The sequence below is a fragment of the Chiloscyllium plagiosum genome, unplaced genomic scaffold (assembly GCF_037043375.1).
Source record: "Chiloscyllium plagiosum isolate Xiang-an unplaced genomic scaffold, Cpla_swu_hap1 HiC_scaffold_41, whole genome shotgun sequence".
In the NCBI taxonomy this organism is placed as follows: Eukaryota; Metazoa; Chordata; class Chondrichthyes; order Orectolobiformes; family Hemiscylliidae; genus Chiloscyllium; species Chiloscyllium plagiosum.
Window position 1 is genome coordinate 18,059,117 of NW_028270179.1, and position 16,377 is coordinate 18,075,493.

General features: G+C 43.4%; 1 protein-coding gene across 1 annotated transcript; it reads left to right on the forward strand.

Moving 5' to 3' along the window:
- The first annotated feature begins 14,205 nt into the window (after positions 1–14,205).
- Positions 14,206–15,153, forward strand: LOC148138172 (putative G protein-coupled receptor 139). The gene has a single exon (XM_087981866.1). It carries the CDS (start codon positions 14,206–14,208, stop codon positions 15,151–15,153), a length of 948 nt encoding a protein of 315 aa, XP_087837992.1.
- Positions 15,154–16,377: the final 1,224 nt, after the last annotated feature.

Below are 16,377 nucleotides of genomic sequence, written 5' to 3' on the forward strand. Positions count from 1 at the left end.
AACATATTCCCCCTGCTAATGAATCCCAACATAACATGCCACTTCTTAAATTCCCAATCAACTTGGGTGGCAACTTTGAGGGATCTATGGACATGGACCCCAGGATTCCTCTGTTTCTCCACACCACCAAATATCCTGCTTTCAAACCTGCATTTAAATTCAAATTCGACCTTCCAAAATGAATCAATTCGCATTTTCCCAGGTAAACTCCATCTGCCGCTAATCAGCTCAGTTGTGCACCCTGTTGATCTCCCGTTGCAACCTGCAACAAGCCTCCACACTATCCACTACTCCAGCAATCCTCGTTTCATACGCAAACTGACTAACTCATCCTTCCACTTCCTCATCCAAGTCATTTATAAACAATAAAACGAGCAAATTATTGCTCTATTCCACTTTCTCATGTATCCAAGTCTGAATACAACATGATTTCCACATCGGGCTTTCTTTTCAGCTGTGGCTGCTTGGACATTCCCAAAACCACTTTTCAGACATAACATAACCAGACATGTATGCGGCTTTACCACTGCGCCACTAGACCCAGGTTAAATTTCAACTGTGCCAGAGGAGTGTTACAATTCTTTTTGCAAAATAACTTGCAAAAACGGTACATAAGGCGTGGGTGGGTGCTTGTTTCCTGAAGATGTCAGGTGTAACCAAAAGTCAAACTTGGCACCAGCGTTCAGAACAAATAGATCAGTCAATTATTACAAGTGGATCTGGAGTGTCTTTCATCTCCGGGGAATGTCATTTTATAAAGGGACCCGAGTGCCTGCGAAAATTCTGACTCTGTTAAGCATTTTTGTGGAAATAAAAGTAAGATCTGCGGATGCTAGAATTCTGAAACAAAAGTGTAGAGGTGTCGGAGTAATTCAGGAGATTGCCGAGAATCTGTGTAGACAAAGCAGAAGGAACATACTTCCCACTTCTTCAGAACTCATTTGGAGAAATGGAGAGGGTTTACTGAAGTGAAACGTTAACTTTGCTTTCTCTCCATCAGAACTGCTGAACTTCCGCAACACTTTCTACTTGTGTTTAAGTGTTTCCTCTCTCTACAAGACAAACGAAAGTTTGGCAGATAGTTTCGAGTGTAAAACATGTCATGAAATCAGCATGATTGACAATTATATAATCCTAGTCCAAGGAGTGGAAAACAATCAAGAGAGTGGTTTGTGATTGTACCATTTCCTTCATGGGGAGTCGACCAAATCTCATACTATCTTAACCCATGGCAAACATGCATTCTTTTGCGGCGGGGGTGAGGGGGGGGGGGGGTGGGTGGTGGTGTGGTGGAGGCAAATATCGAGCAGTTACTTACAATTTGCGTTTACTACTAGAGATTAGAAATAAAATAAATTTAATATATATGTCTGTGACTCGACAGCACATCTCCCAAACGTTGAAGAGAGACACATGTGCAGATATATCATCAATTGCAAATATGTGTGAGAGGATTATGTTGCAGTTGGGGAGCATTCCAACTTTGCTGATACACATTGAGACTGCCTTCATGTGAAAGGATTCAATGGCGGCAAGATTGAAAAGAAGTCCAGGAGACGTTTAATGCCAATACATAGATTGTCCCACGAGGAATGTGATCGAGTTACAGCTAGCTGTAAGGATTAATTACGGTCAAGAATTTGAAGTGTTTTTGTGAATCAGCATTTTGGGGATAGTGATGATTACTCAGTACTGTTGACTGACTGAATGGTAGCATTGACTGTGTGAACGCACGCTCTGACTGACTGACTGAATGTACGCACTATCTGACTGACATACTTAATGAAATCACTGACTAATTGACTAACTGAATGTACGAACTGACTCAATAATAAATGGAACGCATTGATTTTCTGAATGAATGGTCGCACTGACTGACTGCACACACTGACAGACTGACTGACTGGACACACTGTCTCACTGAGTGGTTGAATTAACACACTGACTGACTCAATGGACGCACTGACTGACTGAACGGATGCATTATTGGTTGACTGACTGCACGGATGCATGAATTAAAGTATCCTCTGACCGACTAACTGACAGACAGAATGGATGCAGTAACTGACAAATGATTGCACTGATTGGCGTATTGAGCAAATGCACTAACTAATTGACTGACTGACTGAATGGACACATTCATTGAGTAAATGGACACTCTGTCTGCCTGACTGACTGATTTGACCCATTCACAAACATATTGATTGACTGATTAAGTGGATTCACGATGTTGAAGAAATGACCAAAATTGACACGAAACATTTAGAAGCATTTTGACACAAAGCTATTTTTACATTGAGATTTCTAGCCAGGCCGTGAAGTGTGAGAACAATCCAAGTCAGATAAGTCTGAACTTAAACCTGCACAATGTATTGGCCCATCAGTGCCGCTAGCTCTATCCCAGAGAATGGATTTTATCAGGACACTTTCTTCATATATGTCATGTGATCTGAGTGCATTTGAACATGCATTCATTCTCCAGGCAGCTATGAATCTGAGTTAATATTATGCATTAAGTTGCAAAACTCAATACTATTCCACTTGAGTTTTATACTTCATGCTGGTAGAAGAAAGCTCAGGGGATACAATGCTGTACCAACAGATTACATTATTTCTTTATTCAATTGCTAAATGAGGGTATCGCTGGCTATACTAGCAAATATTGACAAACTTTAATTTTCCAGATGGCTATTAGGAATCAACCACCTTGCTGTGGATCTGCGGTCACTTATAAGGATAGCAACATCCATGAATCACATGAGATTTTACCTGACAATTGCCAATTGATTCATGCTCGTAATTAGTCTCTTCATTTCAGACAGTTTTCTAACTGAGTTTAAATTCTATTATCTGATGTGGTGGGATTCAAACCCCGGACCCACGGAGCATTGTGTCGTTCTGTAGCTTATAAATCCAGCAACAACACCATAATGCCGTCGGCTGCACGTGAATATTGAAGTTGTCACGAGTAGGGTTTTTAAATGTGTGTTGACATATTCACTATAAATATCACAACAACTCAACAGATAGTAACTGATTATTATAAAATATTCCTGCCTGGAAAGGATTTGGACAAAAATGTGGTGAAAAATCACTATATTGTGCTAGGTATGATCTCGTTCATAAAACCAATGAAATTAACTGCTTGATGATGAATGAGTGAATTTAATTCACCTCTGCAACTTACTTCCTGTTTCTATTTTGGAGCCCCGACTGTTATAGCGACACAGATTCGCAGAATCATACAGCACAAAAACAGAGCCTTTGATCCAAATCAGCTACGCTGGCAATACTCACAAACAAAACTAAACCGACTTGGATCCACTTGGCCCATGTGTCTCTGAACCTTTCCTATTCATGAACCTGTCCAAACGTCTTTTGAATGCTTTAACTCTGCCTGTCTCTTCCATTTCGTCTGGCAGGCCAGTCCAAATGCAACCACTCGCTATATCAAAACGTTGCCCCTCATGTCCCTCTTCAGTATTCTCCTGTCACCTTAAATACATGCCCGCTAGTTGTGAACTCCACCACCCTGGAGAGAGTACCTTTGGTATTCAACGTATCTGTATCTCTCAAAGTGTTATAATCCTCTATGTTGTCACCACTCAATCGTCTCCCCGACATTGATAAAAATCAGAGGCTAGCCAGCCTGTCGTAATTTAAAACGCTTCAGTCCCGGTAACATCCTGATGAATATTTTCTGAAACCTTTCCAATTAAGTAATAACCTTCTAATAACAGAGCGACCACACGCACAATACGCCAAACGTGGCATCAACAAGGTCGTGTAGAACCTCAAAATTAACTTCCACTCCTATACTCAATGTTAATAGCACGGAAGACAAACGTGATAATGCTGTTATTAACTACCCAGACTACCTGTGATGCAACTTTCATCGAACTATATGCAAGAAACCCCAGACCCTTCTGTTTGACAAAACTCCCAGGTCCTTGTCATTATCTATAAATGCAGCCCGTCTTCGTTTTACCAGAATGCAATGCCAGCTATGTTTCTAATTGAATTCCATCTTGTCAAGAAGTTTCCTAACGTCCATGTAAAAAACGTGTAACATTCTGTCCTCATCTATGTTTTGGCTTCCGTCCATTAACAACTGAATCATGTTTGTGAGTCACGATTTCCGACGAACAAAGCCATGCTGACCATTCTTAATATGTTCTTGCCACCCCCCCCCCCCCCCCCCCCCGCCAAATGCGTGTAAAATCTATCTCTCTGCATCCTCCAAAAACATAGCAACCACTTTTGTCAGACTCTTCGTTCTATAGTTCCCAGGCTTCTACGTTGAACTTCTCTTAAATAAAGACACACTATTCGTCACCCTCCAGTCCTTTGGAAACTTAACCCTAGCTGCAGATGGTGTGAACATTTCTGTCAGGGCCTCCACGATTTCTTCCCTAGCTCGTATGATGAGTCTGTCACTTTTAGTTTTGTCCCCTTTATTTTGAAATTTCATAAAGGCAGAGGTGCCAGAGAGTATCGTTTAACAATTGAATAGGTGTGTCCAGGCCTCACGGTTAAGGTTTTTTCTAGTTTGTTTTTGCTGTAGCTTTTACAAGATGTGTGAGAACATGGGAGTTGCAAGCTTCGTTGAAAGATTCCTCTGACTTTCTTCTGAAGTCTTTCTCTGGATATTATTCCAACCTTCCTGCAATAATTTGTTTGTATTTACCCTTTTTACACAAGTGTGTTTATGGGATGCTACTGTTTTGGAACAGTTAGTTAATCATTGTTACTTTATTGGGTCGTTTAATTTTTGCAACAGTGCAGTTATTCTAAATTCCTCTTTCTTTTTGTTCGTGTTCCAACTATAGTGCTTAAATTAATTCTGTTTTGTTTCAAGCCGAGTCCTATGAACAGTTGCGTACAGGTGAAATGTACAAATCACGTCTGTCTTTAAAATAAGGAAACGTTATTTTCGAGACAACCTTACATAAATATATTCCAGCAGTCTGGCATGTTGGAGGCTATTATCGGGATTAATTCTATGATTCAAAATTCAACTTTGGGTTTGTTGGACACAAAGACGGCAAGTGGGAGGTGTTGGTGTCTATTGTTCCGTGTACAATTGGTTTAAACAGTGCTTTCTGAACTCCTGGCTCTTTCAGTGAGTAAGAGTTTTCTGGGAGTGGAAGAAATGACTGTAGGGGTTTCCCAAAAGTAAAGCAAGGGAAAGCTGGTGGAATTGGCAGACACGCTGCATTTGTACTTGCCTTCGTCTGTGCAAGATGGAGAGGTAATTGTAGGAAAATTACGGGAAAATTGACAGCTGCACCACATGCCAGTTTGTCTTTGTGTGGTTTTGTTCGTTCTCTTTCACAGGTTACAGACTCACGCCATGAATGGTGAGGTTCCGATGGGGTTGGTTAATTTCAAACGCCAGCTGGAAGGACTGCTCCGAGGACATATTCGCCTGGAGTTGAGATCCAGGAATGTTTTGAATTTGACTTGCATTTTGGGAATCTAGGATGACTGCTTTTAAGGGTAAAGAACCATCAGTGATTATGAAATTAAACCTTATCGCTCCCGCTCCCCTGTTTTTCTTACAGACTATGTCTGTCCTACTGTCAATTTCTAACTAATCACGTTTATGCTTACATGAAAGCAATTCTCATTTCAATTGAAATCAGTTTAATATGGTGAAACATGACATTACAATCTTGTTTTAAGCAAAAAAGTATTCTCATTAGATTCTGCACCATTTGACATTAGTATAAACTTAGTCTCAAATTCCCTATAATTTCATGCGACTGCCTAAGATTATTTTCACCACCCCTACATGTTGGAGAAATGAAGGAATTGACGAAAGGAATTAAAGTTGTATCACACTAAATCCTGGCCTCTGGCTCAGAATCATTTTGTTCCAGGATGAGAGCAGGTCTCTGCTCCATTTTAATCAAAATCTAAACCAACCATTGAGGAAAATCACTTCAGACTTTAACATTTGATCATTTAGTGAAGGAAGTCCATGAGCTTCATTTAATTTGCTTAAATATTGTAAAACTGGGAGTATAAGGATAGATCCAAAATATCCCGAACCAGCAGTATTATTTTCAGAAAATGATACTAGCATGTTTAATTTTTGTTTATGACTCGTTTGTATCCACTTAATTTTAAAACTGCTGCATCTCATTGGTGATTATGAAGTACTAGTCATGGCTTTACTCTTTCTCAACTTTCTTCCCTCACTAACAATTCCAATAGTACGTTCTGATAAATCATGCAGCAAAGTCAATATCCCATTGTTCACATCTGTGCCTTTGGGTTTGACCATTATTTATGCATTCGAAGTATTTTGTTGCCATGTGAATAGACAAGACCTTTTAACACTGCTGCAGCGATTCCACGGCCTGTAGAATTGTAAATGAGCAATGTTTGTCAGGACCACTTATGGAACCTAATCTGGGATTTTAAAAAAGGGACTAGAACCAGGTAATTAGAATGGATTTCAGAGTTGTTAACTGTGTACATTTTAAAATTGAATTTTGACTAAATGAATTTCAAGTTTATATTGATAAATTTTAAAATGTCTCAGTCACTTGTTCAGTTTCCACTCTGAATTACAGATCATGATTATTTTGTTATTATTTTTAATAACCAATTGTATTAGCCCTGACTCATAAAATGAGAATTAATTGCAGGACAAGTTGATTTTATTACTGCACACATTGTCAGTGACCAGTGCCATTGCCTCATGGTTAATTTGAAGCGTGGATGCGTTAATTTATTGCTAATTAAATATTGGAAAGATACCCTAATGCCCTGTTGAAGGAATTCTGCATGTGACTGGGGGATAGAGGTATGTACAGCAGATGGAAATCTCAAAAGCTGAGGCATGTTCACAGCTGACTGTGGATGGTTAGATGGAAAAAAAAGGAAACATGTGATACAGTGTAAGGTCACTAAGGCTGAGGAGTATGCAAAAAAAGTTAAAGCAACAACGCTGTAAAATAAATAACTTTCATTTTTCTCGGGCTCCCGGGTCTATTTTTAGCATACCGATCCTATTAGAGAATGGGGATGACACTAATAGGAATGAGAGATGGAAATTCTATTCCAGTATACCAACTGAACCCCTAATATTCTTGATTGTACCCAGCACATGCCTCATTACAAACCTTTCCTTCTTTTGAATATAAAGCATCCCGTCTTCATAGCTGATGTCATGGGGATGAGCGGCCTGAATGATCCGAAACCTTAGGCCATCCCGAGATCAGAGTAATGGTAATGAAGCATGACCCTGACTGCAAGGACAAAGCGGCCCAATTTGTTCAATATATCCAAAGGACGATACAGATGCAAAGGCAGCAAAATTCTGAGAGTGGCCTGAGAACGAATGGTTTGTGTTATGAGACTGGAATAAGCAGCCATCTGTCTGACGGAAGTGTTATACACCCCACAATGTTACAATAACCGAGTATGAATCACCTTCATTGAGGTTCTGTTCGCCGAGCTGGGAATTCGTGTTGCAGACGTTTAGTCCCCTGTCTAGGTGACATCCTCAATGCTTGGGAGCCTCCTGTGAAGCGCTTCTGTGATGTTTCCTTCGGCATTTATAGTGGTTTGTCTCTGCCGCTTCCGATTGTCAATTCCAGCTGTCCGTGGCAGTGGTCGGTATATTGGGTCCAAGTCGATGTGCTGATTGACTGAATCTGTGGATGACTGTCATGCCTCTAGGAATTACCTGGCTGTTCTCTGTTTGCCTTGTCTTATAATAGTAGTGTTGTCCCAGTCGAACTCATGTTGATTGTCATCTGCGTGTGTGGCTACTATGGATAGCTGGTCGTGTCGTATATGTGCATCTTTTACAGAAATCGAGTGCATTTTATGATGGTTCCACTTTATCATCTAACTCCCCATCGGTCTATTTTGGAAGGAGCTGCTGCTGTAAACCAGGTACACCATTGAAGAAGGGATTCAATTCGAGAACAAGAAAACAGACAGATGTGATAACTACAATGTGGGGTTCACACATTACAAACAAAAAGGCATTGCTCCCACCTTTGTACATGTGGAAAAATACTCATGGAGCTAAATTTTATACATTAGTAAAGCAAAGGTGGTACTGGAGAACCTTCCTTTTACATCATGGCCCATGTGAATCCAGAAACATAACTGAGAGAAAATGCAGCTACAACAAATTTCCTCAAAAGCGAGTTGAACAAGCAGCTATAGGATAAAGTTCAGGAGAAAAAGAAGGAAGTGGGTGAGAGAGCTCAGCTGAGTGAAAGCCACAGAGAGCTGTGAATGACAGTACTGGCTGGATAGTAACTTGCTGGGCTATGGATATCTTAATGTGTTTATCTTGGGGTTCTGATTTGTTTAAGTGGATTCGTTAGGTCCAGCACAAGAACAGTATAAAATACAGATCTCACACTCCTGTTGTAGTTTCGCAGTTTCCAAGTGTGAGCACATTTTTAAACTGATCAGTAGAAAATGAAGACTGCAGATGCTAGTGATTAGAGTCGACAGTATGGTGCTGGAAAAGCACAGCGGGTCAGGCAGCACAGAGGAGTGGGAAGATCGACGTTTTGGGCAAATGCTCTTCATCAGGAATCTGATGAAGGGCTTTTGTCCGAACGGTCGATTTCCCTGGTCCTGGGATGCTGCCTGACCTGTTGTGCTTTTCCAGCACCACACTGTTGACTTTAAACTGATCAAACCTGGCCATTTTGAGTGTTTCAGGCTCTAATTAAATCTCAGCACCCTGTGTATTTCATCAACAGGGGATGTCATGCATGTTGTAATCTGTTTACTCAAAATTTACCAAATGGAAAAAAAAAACTTCAGCGTCGCGATGGATGTCCCTGAAAGTATAAAATGAATGCATTGGGATGGAACATTTCAGAGTTTAACTGTGAAAATTGTCTGCAGTACAAACCAACACAGCACTTTCACAGATAAAATGCATAGTACCGTACGAGCTGTCAGGAAAATGTTTTATGCGATCCTTACTATAATTGGTATTCCTGGTAAGTGTTTATAAGTCTTGAAATTGTTTAATTCTTTATATGCATTGGCTTTTGATATGTACAGTGACTTCATATAGTATTTGCTGGACATTCTAATACCGACACCATAGCATTATTACTGGTACCAATACTTCATTTTTATCTGTACGATGCCACTTTTTTTCCCTGAAAATTTCTGTCTTGTTTAATTGTTTCTCACTCACAGAGATGTGTGTCTGCGAATGTATGTGTCGGGGTGTGTGTCCGTCTGTCTGTGGTGTGTGTGCGTGTGTGTGTTTCTGGATGGTCTGTCCTGTGAAGCCAGATTCAGGAAGGGGGAAATTCCCTGATAATAGGTATTGTTGGAGATTATGAATGTCAGATTCCACTGTGTGCGATGAAAAATGGACAACCATAACAGCAATCGTCTTTTGATTCTGAGAGGAATTATACGTTAGATTGGCTCTTGTCTGGGTGATTGCATTCTGTTTCACACGTCATTTACTTTCAATCTAATTAGATGAAATTATTTATTGACGGCACTTTCTCATGTGGATTAATCTTCTTGCTGGTGCACAATTTTAAATAGAATTGAATGTCGCACGTCCTGCTTTAGGAAATAATTGATATCAATTCACAGACATTAACATAGACGATGAATTCTTGGCAGTGTGGAGGAACAGAGGGAACTGGGTGTGCACATACATGGATCCCTCAAAGTTTCCACCCGAGTGGATAGTGTTGTGAAGAAAGCATATGCTGTTTTGGCTTTCATTAACAGGGGCATCGAGTTTAAAAACTGCGAGGTTTGCTGCAGCTCGACAAGTCCCTGGTGAGATCACACTTGGAATTTTGTGTCCAGTTTGGGTCGGCCGACTATAGCAAATATAAGAAGCTTTGGAGAGGGTGCAAAGAAGGTTTTCCAGAATGCTGCCGGCACTGGAGGACTTATGAAGACAGGAAGAATCGGATCGGACTTTTCTCTCTGGAGAGAAGGGGGAAGAGAGGAGACCTGATAGAGGTGTAAAAAACAATGAGATCAATAGATCGAGTCAATAGCCGGAGTCTTTTCCCCAGGGCAGGATTGACTGGTACGAGGTCTCATAGTTTGAAGATATTAGGAGGAAGGAATGAAGGAGATATCAGAGGTCGGTTCTTTACACAGAGAGTTATGAATAAATGGAATGCGTTGCCAGCTCTTTTGCTGGAAGCAGATTCATTGGGGACATTTAAGCACATCTTTGGACTGTAGGAGGAAATCGGAACACCCAGAGAAAATCCATACAAACACAGGGAGAATGTGCAAACTCCACACAGAGAGTTGTCCCAGGTTGGAATCAAACCCGGGTCTCTGGTGCTGTGCTAACCCCAGATAACAGACTTGAATGAGGAAGTTGGAAAAGAAAAACGTTCTGCAAGGAAGGAACTGCTCAGATAATTGGTTGATTGTCTGTGCTAAGGATTTTTTCATGTGAACTGACCTGGCACTGTGAGGCAGCAGGATTATCCACTGAGCGTTAGTGTCCAGGGAAGTGCACGCTTGGTGAATTTGCCATGGGAAAAGTGATATTACCGGATAGGCATGGAAAATTCTCGTGGGTTTACAGGGATGGGGACTCTGGTTGACATCTTATTCTGAGAGTCATCACAGGGATAAAGTGAGGACTGCAGATGCTGGAGACCAGAGATGAAAACTGTGATGCTGGAGAAACACAGCAGGACAGGCACCATCCTGGCGTTTTAACAGGGGCAGGAGAATCGACGTTTCGGGCATAAGCCCTCCTTCAGGAATGAGGCTGGTGTACAAAGCGAGCTGAGATAAAAGGTAGGGAGGAAGTAATTTGGTGGAAGGGCGCTGGGAATATGATAGGTGGAAGGAGGTGAGGGTGAGAGTAATACATCAGAGAGGGGTGGGGGTGGAGAGGTCGGGAAGATGATTGCAGGTCAAGAGGGTGGTGCTGAATCCGAGGTTGGGACTGAGATAAGGTGGGGGGAGGGGAAATGTACAAGCTGGAGAAATCCGAATCATGACTACATTCATTCCGTGTGGTTGGAGGGTTTCTAGGCGGAAGATGAGGCGCTCTTCCTCCAGGCGTCGTGTGGTCAGGGTCTGGCGATGGACGAGGCCAAGGACCTGGATGCCCTTGGCGGAGTGGGAGGTGGAGTTAAAGTGTTCAGCCACGGGGCGGTTGGGTTGGTTGGTGTGGGTGTCCCAGACGTGTTCCTTGAAACATTCCACAAGTAGGCGGCCTGTCTCCCCAATGTAGAGGAGACCATATCGGGTGCAGTGGATGCAAAACATGATGTGTGTGGAGGTGCAGGTGAATTTGCGACGGATATGGAAGGATCCATTGGGGCCTTGGAGGGAGGTGTGGGCGCAAACTTTGCACTTCTTGTGGTTGCAAGGGAAAGTGCCAGGAGTGGAGGTTGGATTGGTGGGGGATGTGGACCTGACGAGGGAGTCGCGGAGGGAGTGGTTGCTCCTGAATGCTGATAGGAGTGGAGAGGGAAATATATCCCTGGTGGCGGGGTCTGTTTGATTAGATTAGATTAGATTAGATTAGATTAGGTTTGATTAGATTAGATTACTTTACAGTGTGGAAACAGGCCCTTCGGCCCAACAAGTCCACACCGACCCGCTGAAGCGCAAACCACCCATACCCCTACATTTACCCCTTACCTAACACTCCGGACAATTTAGCATGGCCAATTCACCTGACCTGCGCATCTTTGGACTGTGGGAGGAAACCGGAGCACCCGGAGGAAACCCACTCAGACACGGGGAGAATGTGCAAACTCCACACAGTCAGTCGCTTGAGGCGGGAATTGAACCCAGGTCTCTGGCACTGTGAGGCAGCAGTGCTAACCACTGTGCCACCGTTTGGAGGTGGCGGAAATGACGGAGGATGATACAATGCATCCGGAGGTTGGTGAGGTGTAAGGTGAGGACCAGTGGTGTTCTGTCCTGGTGGCGATTGGAGGGGCGGTGTTCGAGGGCGGAGGTGCGGAAAGTGCAGGAGATGCGGTGGAGAGCATTGTCGACCACGTCCGAGGAGAATTTGCAGTCTTAGAAGAAGGAGGCCATTTGGGTAGTTTGGTAGTGGAATTGGTCCTTCTGGGAGCAGATGCGGCAGAGGCGAAGGAATTGGGACTGTGGGATGGCGTTTTAACAGGGGCAGTGTGGAAGGAGGTGTCATCTAGGTAGCTGTGGGAGTTGGTCAGTTTGTAGTAAATGTCTGTGTTGAGTCGGTCGCCTGAGATAGAAATTGAAAGGTATTGGAGGGGAGGAAGGAGTCTGAGACGGTCCAGGTAAATTTGAGGTTGGGGTGGAAGGTGTTTGTAAAGTGGATGAACTGTTCAACCTCCTCGTGGGAGCACGAGGTAGCGCTAATACAATCATCGATGTCGCAGAGGAAAAGGTGGGGCGTGGTGCCAGTGTAGCTGTGGAAGATGGACTGTTCCACATATCGGACGAAGAGGCAGGCATAGCTGGGGCCCATGCGGGTGCCCATGGCTACTCCTTTGGTTTGAACACCATGGCCACCGTCATGGGCCCCAGCTATGCCTGCCTCTTCGTCGGATACGTGGAACAGTCCATCTTCCACAGCTACACTGGCACCATACCCCAGCTTTTCCTCCGCTACGTCGATGATTGTATTGGCGTTACCTCGTGCTCCCACGAGGAAGTTGAACAGTTCATTCACTTTACTAACATCTTTCACCCCGGAATCAAATTTACCTGGACCGTCTCCAATTTCTCCCTCACCTTCCTAGACCTCTCCATGTCTATCTCGGGCGACCGACATAACACAGACATTTACTACAATCCGACCGACTCCCACAGATACCTAGATTACACCTCCTCCCACCCTGTAAAAACGCTATCCCTCAGTCCTAATTCCTTCGCCCCTGCCGCATCTGCTCCCGGAGGACCAATTCCACTATCGAACTACCCAAGTGGCTTCCTTCTTCAAAGACGGCAATTTCCCCTCCGACGTGGTCGATGATGCTCTCCACCGCATCTCCTCCACTTCACGCTCCTCCGCCCTCGAAACCCGCACCTCCAATTGCCACCAGGACAGAACCCCACTGGTCCTCACCTTACCCCCCACCAACCTCCGGATACATCGTATCATCCTCCGTCATTTCCGTCACCTCCAAACAGACCCGAACACCAGAGATATATTTCCCTCCCCAACCCTATCAGCGTTCCTGAGAGACCACTCCAGACACAACTCCCTCGTCAGGTCCACACACCCCACCAACCCAACCTCCACTACTGACACCTTCGTCTGCAACCGCAAGAAGTGCTAAACTTGCGACCACGCCTTCCCCCTCACCTCCCTCCAAGGCCCCAATGGATCATTCCATATCTGTCGGAAATTCACCTGCATCTCCACACACATCAGTTACTGTATCCGCTGCACCCGATGTGACGTCCTCTTCATTGGGGAGACAGGCCGCCTACTTGCAGAACGTTTCAGGGATCACCTCTGGGACACCTGCACCAACCAACCCAACTGCCCCTTGGCTGAACACTTTAACTGTCCATCCCACTCCGCCAAGGGCATGCAGGTCCTTGGCCTCCTCCATCGCCAGACCCTGACCACACGACGCCTGGAGGAAGAGCACCTCATCTTCCGCCTAGGAACCCTCCAACCGCAAGGGATGAATGTAGATTTCTCAGCTTCCTCATTTCCCCTCCCCCACCTTGTCTCAGTCCCAACCCCCGGATTCGTAGTCGCCCTCTTGACCTGCAATCTTCTCCCCGACCTCTCCGTCCCCACCCCCTCTCTGGCCTATCACCCTCACCCTCACCTCCTTCCACCTATCGTATTCCCAGCGCCCCTCCCCCAAATTTCCTCCCCCTACCTTTTATCTCTGCCCGCTTGGCACACCAGCCTCATTCCTGACGAAGGGCTTATGCCCAAAACGTCGAGTTTCCTGCTTCTTGGATGCTGCCTGACCTTCTGCGTTTTTCCAGCAACACATTTTTGAACTGAGGGTCAGTACAGCCTTGGTGAGCCGAGTAGCTTCCGTAGTTATTCAATGATTCTATGGACATAAAAATATCCAGAACTACATATCAGTAGATTTGTCGAAATCCCGAGTACCACGTATGAAAGAAAATTAATGTATCTACAATTACCTGCCTTGCCTTAGTTATGTTTTAAATTGTGAAAAGGGCCGATTTCCATGTTTTTAAACAAATCTCAGTGCTTATTATTTCCACACGAATATGAACAATATTGAGACTCTTCTCCTCTTTCCTCTTACAGCAAATCTCGTGGCAGTTGTCATCCTATCCCAGGGAAAGTGTGGGATCTCCAAATGCACCACTCATTACATGGTGGCAATGGCAATGTCGGATTTACTGACGATTATCACTGAAGTCATGCTTCTCCGAATCAATTGGTATTATTTCCCGATGCCTCTACTGAAACTCACTGCTGTGTGTAAAGTTAACTATCTCCTGGCTCGCTTAGCAATGGACTGTTCAGTCTGGTTCACTGTTGCCTTTACTTTTGATCGATTAATTGCAATTTGTTGCGAGAGGCTTAAATTTAAATATTGCACCAGGAAAACTGCAACAGGAGTTCTTGCAACAATCAGTATATTATTTAGTTTAAAAAACATACCAATTTACTTTCGATTTAAGCCTAAACGAATAATTAACAATGTGCCTCTGTATTGTTCTAACAAACGAGCCTATTTTACTGACCCGAGATGGACTGGATTTAGAATGGTTGATAAGGTTTTAACGCCATTGTTACCATTTGGTTTAATTCTGTTGCTGAATGCTCTGATAGTCAGGCATATATTAGTGGCTAGTCGAGTCCGTAAGGGACTGAAGGGTCATAACAATGGACAGAATGATCCAGAGATGGAGAGCAGACGGAATTCTGTGATTTTACTCCTGACCATATCGAGCAGTTTTATACTGTTGTGGTTTCCGTATATTTTGCATATTTTTAATGTTAATGAACTCCTCGATGACAATTCTGAATACATATTTAAGGAAGTTGCACATATGTTGCGGAATTTAACTTGCAGCACAAACACATTAATTTATGTTGCGACACAGTCCAAGTTCAGAGAACAATTGAAGAGCATGGTGAAATATCCGGTTACGTTAATTATGAAACTAACTTCGAAAGGAAACAACTCAAAGCTGCTGAAAAGATGATACGTGAATTGAAAGAGTGGCTTAGCAGAACACCGCTGGGAAAGAAAATCGAAAAGCAAGATGCATTAAAGTGTCGTGACCAATCCACATGGAGGAACAGCGGAACTAATAAAGAACAGTGGCACCAGGTCAAACAGAAACCTTCTGAAGGCCTGAAAGAAATGAGCAGGTATAAACCAAATCCACAACAACAGCAAGGCACAACCTATATGAACTTGTATAGCAATGGCAAAAGAGCAGAAAAATTCTCACATCCCAGAGATAAGAGGACAAGGCCGCGAGATAAAATCCGTCCTGCAAACTGGGTTGTAATGTACATACGAGCAAACAAAATGATGGGTTAAGCTTGTGTATTGCTGGACACTGTTCCTTACATAGTAATCAACAATATCATTTTCTGTCAGACAGAGCTTAATGGTTCAACAAAGAAAGGATCAACCAGGCGTTGAACTTTATTCATGACATTATTGACATTGATACTGGAGCAGATTAGATGCAATGGTTTCTGTGGTGAGGAACTCATCCCAACTCTCGAAAATGTGTATGCACCATCTTGAAGGCAGACGTCTAAAATATGATGAGATACTCGCAGATTTGCTCGGGTTGGTGCAGCTCGAAAAATACGTGCGATTCTCAACCGATGCAGCAGGAATTTCACTGGTAAGCGTTTTTTTTAATCAAGTTAAATATTCGTGTCAGAGCCGGATTCTGCCCAGAGAGACATAAATTTAAGTACTCTAGTTAAACATTCAGCTCCTGATAAAGCAGTTATCCATCTATCACTGGAAACCCTTCACCTGCATACGGTCCTCAGGACTGTCTTCACGTCTTTTGATTACTGAGGGGATGGGGGTTTGGGGTAAGCTAATCCATAGAGTGATTCATTATAATCTTACTTACATAGGGTTGAATAATGATATCTGGGAATTGGTTGACAGTGAGAATTGTGCACAATGGGGGAGGAAGTGATTCACTTCGCATTTATCCCAAATTTTAAAGCATGCTGAGCAGACTTCGGTGCAGGATTACAACTCCCCAACCCGAACGCACACCGAAGTACCACCTGCTGGTGAGTTACAAAAGATGAAGTTTCAGCAACTGCACAAATTGTGAGAGAAATGATCAAGACGCGAAAACAATACTGGAGTGCTTTTGCTTTTTGTGCATTGGATCTTGTCCAAAGGTGTGCGGGGTCTTTGAAGTGTTCAAGCACCAAGCGGACGA

What these genes read in the sequence shown, in the direction of transcription:
- LOC148138172 (XM_087981866.1), top strand. Translation starts at nt 14,206, where the DNA reads ATGAACAATATTGAGACTCTTCTCCTCTTTCCTCTTACAGCAAATCTC.